At 36.4% G+C, this 12,016-nt stretch overlaps 2 protein-coding genes across 5 annotated transcripts in view; one reads left to right on the top strand and one right to left on the bottom strand.

Moving 5' to 3' along the window:
* ERP44 (endoplasmic reticulum protein 44) overlaps positions 1-12,016 on the top strand; it is a 58,406-nt gene that overhangs the window by 33,260 nt on the left and 13,130 nt on the right. For 3 of the 4 annotated variants that reach the window (XM_013957727.2, XM_013957728.2, XM_013957729.2), the window contains 2 exons: positions 6,974-7,158; positions 7,681-7,796. In XM_013957727.2, the coding sequence (XP_013813181.1) occupies positions 6,974-7,158; positions 7,681-7,796 (301 nt within the window). Of the gene's footprint in view, positions 1-5,888; positions 6,004-6,973; positions 7,159-7,680; positions 7,797-12,016 lie in introns of those variants that run through there. The other variant, XM_067291100.1, reaches the window with a different exon arrangement.
* The window catches only part of STX17 (syntaxin 17), a 52,689-nt gene continuing 49,503 nt past the window's right edge, over positions 8,831-12,016 (bottom strand). The window contains exon 9 of the mRNA XM_067291098.1: positions 8,831-9,706. Coding sequence (XP_067147199.1) covers positions 9,698-9,706 — 9 coding nt within the window. The 3' untranslated portion in view covers positions 8,831-9,697. The remainder of the gene's footprint in view (positions 9,707-12,016) is intronic.

Here is a 12,016-nt window from a genome sequence, read left to right as displayed (position 1 = left end):
TGTGATTAAATACAAATTTTAAACATCAGTATATTAAAACTCTGTATATATTATGATTTATACCAACTTATTGATATTGTGGAAGGCAATTACAGCTGGAATGTGTAGGTTTAGTCATCAAGCTGTTTTTCTTCATTAAGCTGGTGTGGAACATATGCTAAGTGTAAATCTAAGCTAATATTCTATTTCATTTTCTAAAACCTCACACCTTTATAACCTATAAGAATCTAAGTTCCATTTTATTGTTCACTTTTAAAATCTTCTGTGGTTTTGGTGTGTTCAGTTTAGTAGTTCACTTACCATAAAATTATGCAACTATCTTATAAGTGTAATGCCTAGAAAAAGCAACCTTCACTAAAGAACTTTAGAAAATCTTTCTGTATATTGATTATTAGTAAGGGGTAGGTGAGTTTTTTTGTTAAGCAGCAACTTTGGAAACCCACTTGGTAGCATGGATTTCCTATGTTCTCTTGTAAATGAGCAAATATTTCAATATATAAGTCTCTGGAGGAGAGTTTGTCTTGTGAGCATTTCTATGAACTCAAAATTAGGATTTATGGTACAGAATTCTTATGAATTAAAGTATGTATCGGAGTCTTAATTCTACTGCACCCTTATTTCCTTTTAAAGTGGTTTCTGAATTTTAAAAAATAAATTTAAAAAATAGTAGATTTGAATATAAGTCTTTGTGCTTCCAGACAGAAGCCAACTTCTAAGCCAACTTCCATTGCTTAGTAGGTGTTGCAAAACAGACTGTTTAGGGGACTCTTGTTCTTTCTTTGAAATGTGTGTTATTGGCCCCTGTTAATAAGAGGAGAGAAAAGTGAACTGCTGATCTCATTGGGTCTGACTGTTCCTGCAATGTGTGTTAATATTAGTCTTTAAGGAGTTACTTAGATTGTAGTGCTACTGTGCCTTCAGTAAACAAAATAACTCATTATGATAACAAGTTTTGGGTTCATAAATGAAGTATAAATGAACTTGAAACCGTAAGCAAGCATAAGGATTTCATTGTATTTTTACCATTTCAGCTGGGGAAAAAAATACCAGTCTGAAAGAGTTATCTTTGTGTAAGACAGAAAGTGGAAGTGGTTCAGAGAGGATGTTGATGACTCTTCTCAGGAGAACAATTTTTCTAGACTGTCAGAATAGGAATGGCTATGTGAATGCTCCTTTACAGCAGAAGGTGGTCTGGATTGCTGGTTCCCAGCTTATTTTTAGATGACTTTGATGTAGAACATTGATTCCTTTTCTTATACCTCTTTTGGTCCAGTATGAAAGCTGCTGTTAACACTACTCATGGGGAAAGGTTATTTGGTTTAATTGCTCCCTCAAGGTCCTTTTCAACTCTGCCTCCTCTGAATATTTTCAGGTCTTATGATTGTGTGCGAGTGTTATGAGAGTAGTTTAACTGGGAATTGATGCAGTATTATGAAATACTTAGCAGTAACATGGATGTAGTGCTTTTTGTATGAAAAAGCAGCAGGCAAAAATGCCTTAAGTGAACTTGAACTGAAAGAAAACACCTGATTTTTATAAGGGAAATAACAAATACCCTAAGTTAACCTACTAAACCTCCCAAGGCCAGGTTTCATTTCTGTTCTGTAGTATTTCCTGGCAGAGAGCCTAAGGGACTTCAAAAGATACAGTAGATCTCATGATATCATGTGAGCAATCAGAATACTCATCTGGTAGTCCCAAGGTCAAATATACGACTGAAGGAATTTGTCACTTTTGAAGCAGAAGGTGGGGGAAGAGTTGAGACAATTTGAGTGTCAAATCCAGTAAATTCAAGATGGCATATTGGTTTATACCTGTCTTGATTTATATTTTGAAGCAAAGGAGGGATACACCTATGCAACTCCCATAGCCATCATGTAAACACAAAATTAAAAAACAGTAGCGTGGGTTTTTGCTTCTTCAGACAGTATGACAAACCTCATTAGTAAAAGGCAGTATGGATATTTTCAGAGATGATTTCTATGGATTTTTACTTTTGTAGCTTTGATTTTTCTTCAGGACAAGTTTTCAGATTATGCTAGCCCTCTGTTCTGCATGTGAATTGCTTCAGATTGTAGTTTATATTACGGAGTGGGAGTTTAGGATAATTGTCAGTGTTGTTCAAATCCTAGTGGACGTTTTTTGAGAGGAAAAATTCTTTGGGAGCCAGTCCTGTAAACTTAAGATCTAAATATTTGTTGGTGGTGGTATGAATTATGACCTGGGAGATTGGAACAGTGGGCTAAGGTATTGGTGGGATGATACCTTGATCCTTGTAAGTGTTGCTGCTCCTTCAGCGGGAAGGATCGCCTAGACTACAGTGTGGGTTGGAGTCTACTTCAGTAGTGTGTCTTGATGCAGTGGTTCATTAGCCTCAGAAAGGTATAAATTGGACTTGAGATTCTGGGTACCATGTGATCTGATATATTAGGTAAACTCTCTGGAAGGTGGGTTGTGATGTTAACCTAGAGTGATGAAATCTGAAGCCATTTGAGAATCAAGGTACAGGCTGCTTGTTTACCTGAAGTTGTAGCTTAGTTAATGTGCAAACATGCCACTGAAAAGCCTGACACCCAAACCTTCCCCGCCCCCCCCCCCCCCAACAAATTGGGTTTCAGCATTCCTTTCATGATGCTCAGACAAAAGAGAAATGACTGATAGTGCTAGACATGTACGATAAAGATATAGATCATGAACGATAGCTCACAAAGCATGTTATTTTGGAGAATCTGTTGCTCAGAAGACGATTTGGGAGGCTGCCTTAAAATACATGAGTGTAAGTTTCAGACATCATGTAAAAGTCTTTCTTCAAGACAAATAAAAACTATGTTTACCCTCTGTTGTAAGAGGCAGCTTTTCTTTCTCTTCAGTATATTGGGAGAAGTATCACTAGAGTACGGTTATGAAGAGTTATAACTGTGAAGGCATTCTTTTAGAGTTTGTGGAATGAGTAGTAGAAAATAGCCTGGACAGTTTAAAAGCGGGTGTATGCCCACATAGACACATGCAAAAAAGGGAGGGGAGAATCTTTTGAGTTCTACAGCTATTTGAGCTCTGCAGGAATTTTCTGGTTTGTAGAAGACAAGAAGAAGACTGAGTATCTCAGTAGTTCCTCATCAAAACTAGTGTGAAACTGTTCTGGTGGCAGAGCCACCAGATTTGTAATTTTATGATTAATTGGGCAAAATACAAACTCAAGGTTTGTATTTTTTTAAAGGAAATATAAAATCATGGCTGGGAGGTGTTTTTCTTCTTTTGGTAGGTTAACCATATCTGTATTGAATCTCTCTTTTCATCAGAAAATGTGCAGTGAGAATGGAAATATTTTAAAATTTATTTTAGGATTTACTATAACAAATGTAATCTATGAATGAATTCAAACAATATTTCATGTATTTGCATTGTGTATTTCTAATTTTAAAAGGAATATGATTGTGTCATAGCTCTGCTTACGTTAGCACTAGCTGTATCAAATGCCAGGGTTTAATGAAATATTTAAGATTTACTCTGTTTGACTTTTGAATGAATTCAAGCAATTTTTCATGTACTTGCATTATATATTTTGTTTAGAAAAAAAAAAAGATGGTTTTCAAATACTTACTTGTGTAGGACTGTCGTCTCTGTGTTAGTTCAAATATCAGTATTCCAGGATTCTCAATGTAATTTGTAAAGAGCATGCAAGTTCTGACTTAGGAAATGGTGTTTGAATTCAGTCTTGATGGTGGGCATTTTGTTATCATTAGGGGGGTTTTTTGTTTTGTTTTGTTTTTTAACGCGACTTTAGCACTTAATGAAGATTCACAGCCCCAGGAACTGAAATCTCTGTCTCAGAACATTCAAGACATACTGGCATGAATGTTCTGCAAAGTGTGCATATTATACTACTTCAGAAGAGTGTTTTAACCCTATCTTGAAGAAAGAGTTCATGTTGTGAGACAAAAAGTGTAGTTTTGGTGCTCTCTTGCTGTGGAGCAGACTGTGGGCCCCTTCCTCCTCAAGGTTCTGTAATGTGGTTACAGTCTTTAATCTCGGTATGCTTATGAGAGATTTGGATGGGAAACCTTGATAGGCTAGGCTTCATCTCTTTTATCAGATTCTGGTTAAGTTTCGCTAGACTGATGTGCTGTCAGACTGAAGGTCTTTCTATCAACAAGATAGAACTTTTTTCTGCCACTAAGCAAATATAAAGTGATCACTCCCCCATTATACTTTGCAGCTTCTTGCAGTCAGCTTTTAATGACTTTAATTAAAAAGCATAAGAGTATTTTAAAGGAGAAAAAAAAGTATTGATCTAATACTTGTTAATATTGAATGTGTTGAAAGGTACTTTGTTTCCTTGGGTAATTTGGATTGAACTGAAATAACAGTACTCTGAACTGAGGGGATAAATTATTTTGTCTTAATTTTAACTGTAATTAGTGCATTAAAAAACTCTTTGTGGATATTTAGGGAACAGTTCAACCCATCAATTCTGACTGAGGAAGGGTTTGAATTCTGTAATACTTTACAGTGAGGCGAAGCATGTTATGAACTGGACTTAACTGGTGAAGTTTTTAAGCTTATCAATTTGAGGGATGTTAAAGAATGTTCTTGTACAGCAAGAACATTGCATGGTTCTCATTCCTTTGCCGTGCAAATTTAGTTTTCAGTTCTCAGACTAGGTTAAGTTGTGCAGTTGGTACAAAAATTGTTTTCGTTAACTAAACTGCGAGAGATTAATAGCTCTTTATTAGCAATTAAAACATATTGTTTCACTGAGTGTTCTTGAGGCAACAAGGAAATTCAATTTTTGTTATCTCTTTGAAGTCCAAATGATGTGGAGTGCTTTGTTGGTCTGGATGGCAGTTATAGATTCAGTTCGATAGAGAACTGACTGACTTCCAGTTGCACAGTGATTTAATTTTGGTTTACAGCTAAGAGATATATGTTAGCTCTCCAGTTTCAGCGGTTTGCTCATGACAACTGCCTCTAAGTAATAATTTTCAAAAGACTTCTGTCGCCTTTCTTTTTAAAAAAGATTAAATGTAAGCAAATCTGTTTTGTATTAAATTTAAGTGAGTATAATGGACATTCTTATCAGAGAGGATTAACTTTTTATATTATTCATTATTGTTCTAGATATGCTGATGAGTGGAATTCAGTTTTGTCTTCATTTAGCTGCCCAGCTACCATGGGCTAATCTAATTCACCTGAAATGTATCCTTTGGCTTCTATGGAAGCAGTGAAAAGTAGCAAGACATACATTCAGTCCACAGTTTCAGTGCCTCCCTCATCTGTTGACTGGACAACACTAAAGTGTCTCCAAAGGATAAGGCAGTCCATTTAACTTCTCTGTTTCTTTCCTTGAAAGGTACACAAGAAGCAGTGTAGATACGGTTGACTAGAATTAGTCACCTCAAAAAGATGGAAGCCCTGAAGAATGGGCAGACTGATCAGGTCTTGGGATTGAATTGGCTTTTAGGTTAGATTTTGAGATTTAGATAAACTGGAACCCATCCTGTATTAGAGGGCACTCGGTTTTCATAGTGGCCATGTGGGATTTTTTGTTTGTTTCTAGATATATTTCCAGGGCAGGAGTTGACAGGATGACTTAATTAAACAGCAAAAACAGTGCTTGCAAAAATCTACTGGGCAATTAGCTACTTTGTCTCTACTGTTTATTTTTAGCCTTGTTTTCCTAAGAATCCAAAGCTTATGCTGGTGCCTTGTTTGTCCATTCAGTGCTCTTAAAACTCCTTGAAGCTTTTTTGCCAAACTTCAGCCACATCTGAAAGAGGGAAGAGAATTCAAAACTCTGAAGTACCAATGAACTTTGTTAAAGGTTTCAGTAAGAGCTCAACAGTGATGGAGCCTGTTCAGTGTGCCATTAACCACTTAATACTTATGCGTAAGCTACCCTGTGAATGCATATCTGGGATCTAGCTGCTGCACTTGATGCAACTTGCTCTGCCCCAGTAATTAACCAAAGTGAAAGAGGGACAAGGGGACACTTGAAGTACTTTGGTAAGGTATAGGGAAGAACTGGATTGTTGTGATAGTTGTGGCTGAAGTTATGGGACATGGGAACATTCACAGGAAACTGGGCTTCATTGCTTCTACCGCTCAGCTTCCTTCTTTGTTCCTCTTCTAATTTTATTGTGCTGTTGTTAAAACCTCTTTCCATTTTATTTATTTTTTTATTTATTTTAAGCTTGTAAATCTAATGAATAAATAACAGTTAAATAGCTAAACTGTTATATAAGGGTGAAAATCGAAAGTTCTTAACACTATTAAGCTTTTATGTTAGATTAATGCGATTGCATGTTGCTTCATCGTATGAAAGTTCTGTGTTTCATGAGAGCAGTCCAAGTCTAAAAGAAGTTGGGCTACAAGTATAGATGTGAATGATGTCTTTAAGGAATCGCTGACACTGGTCGACAAGAGGTCTTTTAATTTCAAAGGCTGAAATTTTGTGTCTGTTCAAAAGCTGAACAGCTAAGAATTATAACAGCAGTCTTCTGGCCTTCCTAGGTCCAAAGAAGCACTTTGCCCAGGGTTCAAGTTCTCTTAAATTTAAGAAATGACAGTTGTATTTTCAGCACTGTATTTGGGATATAAAAGGTAGTGAGTTTAAAAAAAAAAAAAGAGGGGATGGTTTATTTTATTAAAATTGCTTTTTGTATGGATTAACTGAGATTTGCCAAGCTTTTAGGATTCTTGTTTGCTTGTTATACTGTCTTTATCTCTTAAATTGCCCTCCTAGTTGTTCATAGGAAGTGTACTAAGTGAATGTGGTTGACTGAATTGAGCCTAGACTTATGCACATAGTAATACTGTAGCTATCCATTCTCTCCTCTGCAGTGTTTTTCAGGTTGCTCTTGTTTACAGATGTGTGACTGCTGGTGCACACATGCTGTGTGCACACATGCATGTTTTAAGATTTCATGTTCAGTGTATTTATTTGTACTTTTTTTTCCCTTAATTTCTTTTTTAGCGGACATAGCTCAGAGATACAGGATAAGCAAATACCCAACCCTGAAGCTCTTCCGGAATGGAATGATGATGAAGAGAGAATACAGGGGCCAGAGATCTGTGACAGCAATAGCAGATTATATCAGGCAACAGAAGAGCAATCCTATACAGGAAGTCCAGGATTTGGAAGAAATTAGTACTCTTGATGTAAGTCTTGATGTTCTTCCTTCAAAGTATATTCATGTATTTTTTATTATTATTATTATTATTTTGAATTTGTGGAACATAATGTATTTGAAGTACATGTTGATATCGGGGAGCGGGGGGTGCAGAGTTGCATTCAGACGTGTTGTGGGTGCTGCTTTTAAACTAGCAATGAAACCAGATCATTATTTCCAGTATTACAAATTAATTCCAATATTAATAACCCTTTTAACTTAATTTTGTCAGAATAACACCACTACCAAATTACTTATTTTACCATTAAATCATTTGAAATGAAACGAGATACTTCTATTATTCCTTCACTGGAAAAATATTCACAAGAATGCTTCTAAATATTAAAACCTTTCTTTGTATAATGCATATTATTTGGAGGCAGAGAGGAAATAGATTTTGCCCAGTAATTTGGTGTTGAGTGAACAGCATGCCTGTATTTATCATCTTTGGGGAGTAAAGATAGTTTTTCATAATTTGAGATAAATTATAATTTAACCTTTGTTTTTACAGCGCAGTAGAAGAAATATTGTTGGATACTTTGAGCAAAAGGACTCTGACAACTACAGAACTTTTGAAAGAGTAGCAAATATTTTGCATGATGATTGTGTATTCCTGTCTGCGTTTGGGTAAGTTTTTAAATGTATTGATTTCATTATTCCATTACTGAAATTACATTAATGAATTATATATATAATTTAATTGAAAGAACTCTTTTAATACTTCCATTGTATCAGAACTGAAGGAACTAGACTTTAACAGATCAATACACTGAGAGAAACCCGGCTGGGGGGGGAGATCTTTCTAGTCTTAATGTGACTGAATTGTGAAATCTGACTTTGATTTACATTCTTTTCTTTTTTCTGCTCTTCATCAGTATAGTTTAAATGTAAAGGGAGAGTTTTTAGGGAGACATGCTAGTCAGTTGCATCCCAAGAACCTGCTTCCTTGGAGGGAGAGGGGAACAAATAGGGAAGAGTTTGAGAACTTTTTGGCAGAGACTTAACAGCTTTGTAGCTTTACAGACTGAGTAACTCCTTTCAGCAACCTCTTAATTTTTTTATTTTTATTTAAAATATGACCATTTTTATAGGGTTTTTTCCTCCTCTTTTCTGGAAAAAAGAAATTATTTAGTAGTTGCTTGCACTTTTTTTTTTTTTTTAAACCCTCTCAAATGACTTTCTGTTCTTCTCAGAAGTGCCTTTTTAAAATCATTAGTGAGATAACAATAGCTTTAAGGTTCCCTCTTCCATTGTTCAAGTTTATTGTTCTTTAGTTTGCTATAGGTCAGCTTGGCGTAATGAGAAATACGGAGTCTTCCACAGCACAGTGTTAGTATTCTGTTGTTGGATACTGTTCTTAGTAGTTACTGTACATTTTGTTTAGATATGTTATTTTTAACTCGTCCTGAAAATAAAAAGTTGATGCCCTAGGTTTCTAACAGTAGTTGCTTTATTATCTTTGCACTAATAAACCTGGACAGTGTGTATTTAAGTAACCCTAGTTCTGAGGTTAGCTGTTAGGTTTCTGTGGAATCCCTTTCTTTGCGCTAGAGAGCTTGCCAGTTTGATGTGGAAGTATTGCTTAAACTGCAATAGCTGGCTTTTCCAGTGAACAAAGGAGGAAGTGGGGTTTAAGTTTCTTGTAAGGCTTTTTTTTTTTTCTTCTCTCCTCTCTGAACAGTACAAAAATGTCTAACATTATGCTTTTGTTAATCTCTTTTTAATTTGTTCTGCTAGTAAATCTTAATTCTGTGAGCTCCCAGTTGACAGCCAAGCTCTGATTAAGTGGGTTACTCTCTGGCCAAATATAGCTTTGGAGTAATATCTGTTAACTAAAAGGACCCTGATGCAAACACTCTTAGAACGTCCACTCTTTTGCTGCTTCTCAGTTTGGCTACATCAAAATAATATCCAAATGATTTACATGTTCCGGACCTGAAATGAATGATGCTGTTACATGCTTCGGAACAGAATCAAGCAGTTACCTATCCAGAAACTCAAAGAATCTATTTTACTTTAAATGAACAGTGTATTTATCTGTACATTCTCAGATATGTGGTAGTAGTTGTTTTCCCACACATGAATTTCCATCTCAGATAGCTTCCAGTAGCTTTACTTTTGCCTTCTGGTTTTTAAAAGTGCAATACCCATAGTTGCTATCCAGTTCTAGAAGTAATCTGCCTTGTATACGTGGCTTAGTCTAGATGGAAACCTTTCAGGTGGCAGGCTTCTACATCCTACTCATCCATTTTCTGAGGAAAGGCGTGCTGCTCCTGAAAAGCTTTTGCTTCAGTAGCATCTCTAGCAAGCTTTCTAACTTTGCAATAAGCAAACATAATGGAACAGATCAGAGTTTTATTATTTGTAGCCAGCCTGTGTAACTACAGATTTCCCAGCAGGCTTATTGAGACTCTTCTCCAGACTTCTGTTCCCTTTCTAGCCTGGAACTGTTACTGTTTTAAAGTGGAGCCTTCCAAACAGCAATCCTGGAAACTAAATATGCTTTCATCTCCAAGTGGCTGTGATCCTCAGGCTTCCTGAAAAAAAAAAAAAAAAAAAAAAATTGTGTGTGAATAGACTTCCAGGGGAGATACTGGCTATAGAACAGTGTTTTCTACTGAGGTTATAAATAGCCAAGAGTTTCATGGGTTGCTGGCCCTGATCAGTCAGACTCTTCATTTAAAAACTCTGCTGGTAAGACAGATAAAGAGCATCCCAACAGCGCCTGGGAAGGGGTTTCTGATTTTGGTACGGACAAAGAGTTCATCAGATATATTGGAACATGAGCTGTCGTGTTCAGACTTCTAGTAGGTTAAAATGAACTGAAAATGGTCAATTTGGCAGGAAGAAAAAATAATTTGTTCACTAACTTCTGTCATGGCAGAGCTATTTCCTGCTATGCCAAAATTGTTCTGGCTTTAGGTAGTTTTAATGGCTTATTTTAAACCTTGTTTATAGTGTTTGGCTGCTGATCATCTTGATATGTAAAATTGTACTTGAAACAACTGATTCTTACAATTCTGTTAAGATCAGAGGTGACCACAGAGAGATGAATGAGAGAGAAGATCTGTGTAAGCTACAGGAGAAATTGCAAAGATATATCAGAGTTAGTTTTTGAAGACAGAACTACAACAGGGGAGAATCAAAAATGTCTGCAGAAGTGGAAGAGAATGGCGTTGTGCTGCTGAGTCATGGCATAGGAAGCCAAATGCAGAAAAACAAAACAAAAGAAAAAATACTTATATCTGAAAAGGCTATGATAAAATGTAGCTAATTCATGGAAGAGAATCTAAGAACTCTTTTGATTTGATGTTAGCAAACAAATACGGTGGGTTTGTGTGGTTCCAGAGGTTCACCTCTCCTTCAGGTTATTGCCTCAAGAAGAAAAGTCTAAACAAAAAAGGAAGTTTTTTCATTTTGGTAGCAATTTTTAAAAGGAATATCTTCAGGGATTTGGGATTTTCATGTTATGTTCCCATGTTATTTGACCTGTCTGATACAAATCAGTCACAATAACAGCAATTGAAGTGAAAGAACACAGAAGAGGACCTATTGGGTTCCACAGTAGTCTGTACTCTACAGCTTTTATTTATTTATGCTGTATTATGAGCTTATTAAGCAGTGATTGGGCAGGTGGCCTCCATGTCTTCCCTTTACTCGTATTCAGTGAAGGATTGTTTGGGATGTGGGTGGTTAGCTCAGTGATGATGATCGCAAAGGAATAGTGATTCTTTTGTTCTGGAGCCATTGTAATAAATTTTGTTCTGAGATACAGCTAGGCAAATGAAAATGGAGGACAAAAATGGGGAGAAAGAGGGGCATGCCAGAACTCCTGTTACTGTCCACCTAATTTTGCATTATTGGAGCACTGGAGTACAAAAATCCTTTTTTTTTTGTTTTTTGTTTTTTGTTTTTTTTAATGCACCTCTGTCAAAGTAGTTATAGGTGTAGCATACCATGCAAGACATGTCTTTTGTATGTGATATGAGAAGGATAACTGGATCAAATGAAACAAATAAAACATAAGTACTTTGAGTTAAGTATTGCTTTGTCTTTTGTTGTTTGGTCCTCTAATCTATTCTGAACCCTGGGGGATTCATCTCATCTTGCAGTGAGATAAATTGAGATATTTATACTTGTCTTTTTCCCATCTCTTCTCTCTCTTAATCAGTCTTGAACAATGCTTGTATTTAAGCAATTTGAAATGGATACTAATTGGAAAAGCTGGAAGCCTTAGCTAGAGTTTCTCAGGGGTTAACATTTTCTTTTTTAGCCTATGCTAAAAGGCAAATGAAATAGTTAATTCATTTCACTCTTTGTGACATATGCAACTAATCTATTCTGTCTTGCCAATGTGAGTTGTGCTGGAACACTGGGGGGAGTAGAAGAGAGGAGACCTAAGAAGAGGAGACCTATTTTAATGTCTGAAGACAGTGAAAGGGTTCATTTGTGTGTGTGGGGGGGTGTTTTCCTTATTTTTTCTTTCCTATTTTGAGTACGTAGCTGTTCCCATTAATTTTAATAGGAAATGCTCATTTCTGAGGTGCAAGCTAGCAGCTTTCAGAATGCTCCTTTTGTGATTGGGCTTAAGGAACCACAAAATATGGCAGAGACCGGGGGGGGGGCCGCGTTACTAAGGTGAAATACTAACCTGAATGGCAAATGGCAAAGAGGAACTGCACGTATTCTCCAGGTACACATGCACCAATGCATCAGTGGTCAGAATAGTGTGCTGTGTCTTGTTGTGCTTTCTTGATCTGTTTTGAGGATAGAAATGGGCAGTGTGGGCTTATTTGCTGCCCATCTCCTTATCATTACCTGTGCCAGGAAAGCAGAATTCCACAAGG

The sequence above is a fragment of the Apteryx mantelli genome, chromosome 2 (assembly GCF_036417845.1).
Source record: "Apteryx mantelli isolate bAptMan1 chromosome 2, bAptMan1.hap1, whole genome shotgun sequence".
In the NCBI taxonomy this organism is placed as follows: Eukaryota; Metazoa; Chordata; class Aves; order Apterygiformes; family Apterygidae; genus Apteryx; species Apteryx mantelli.
This window is presented reverse-complemented; position numbering and strand designations above follow the sequence as displayed.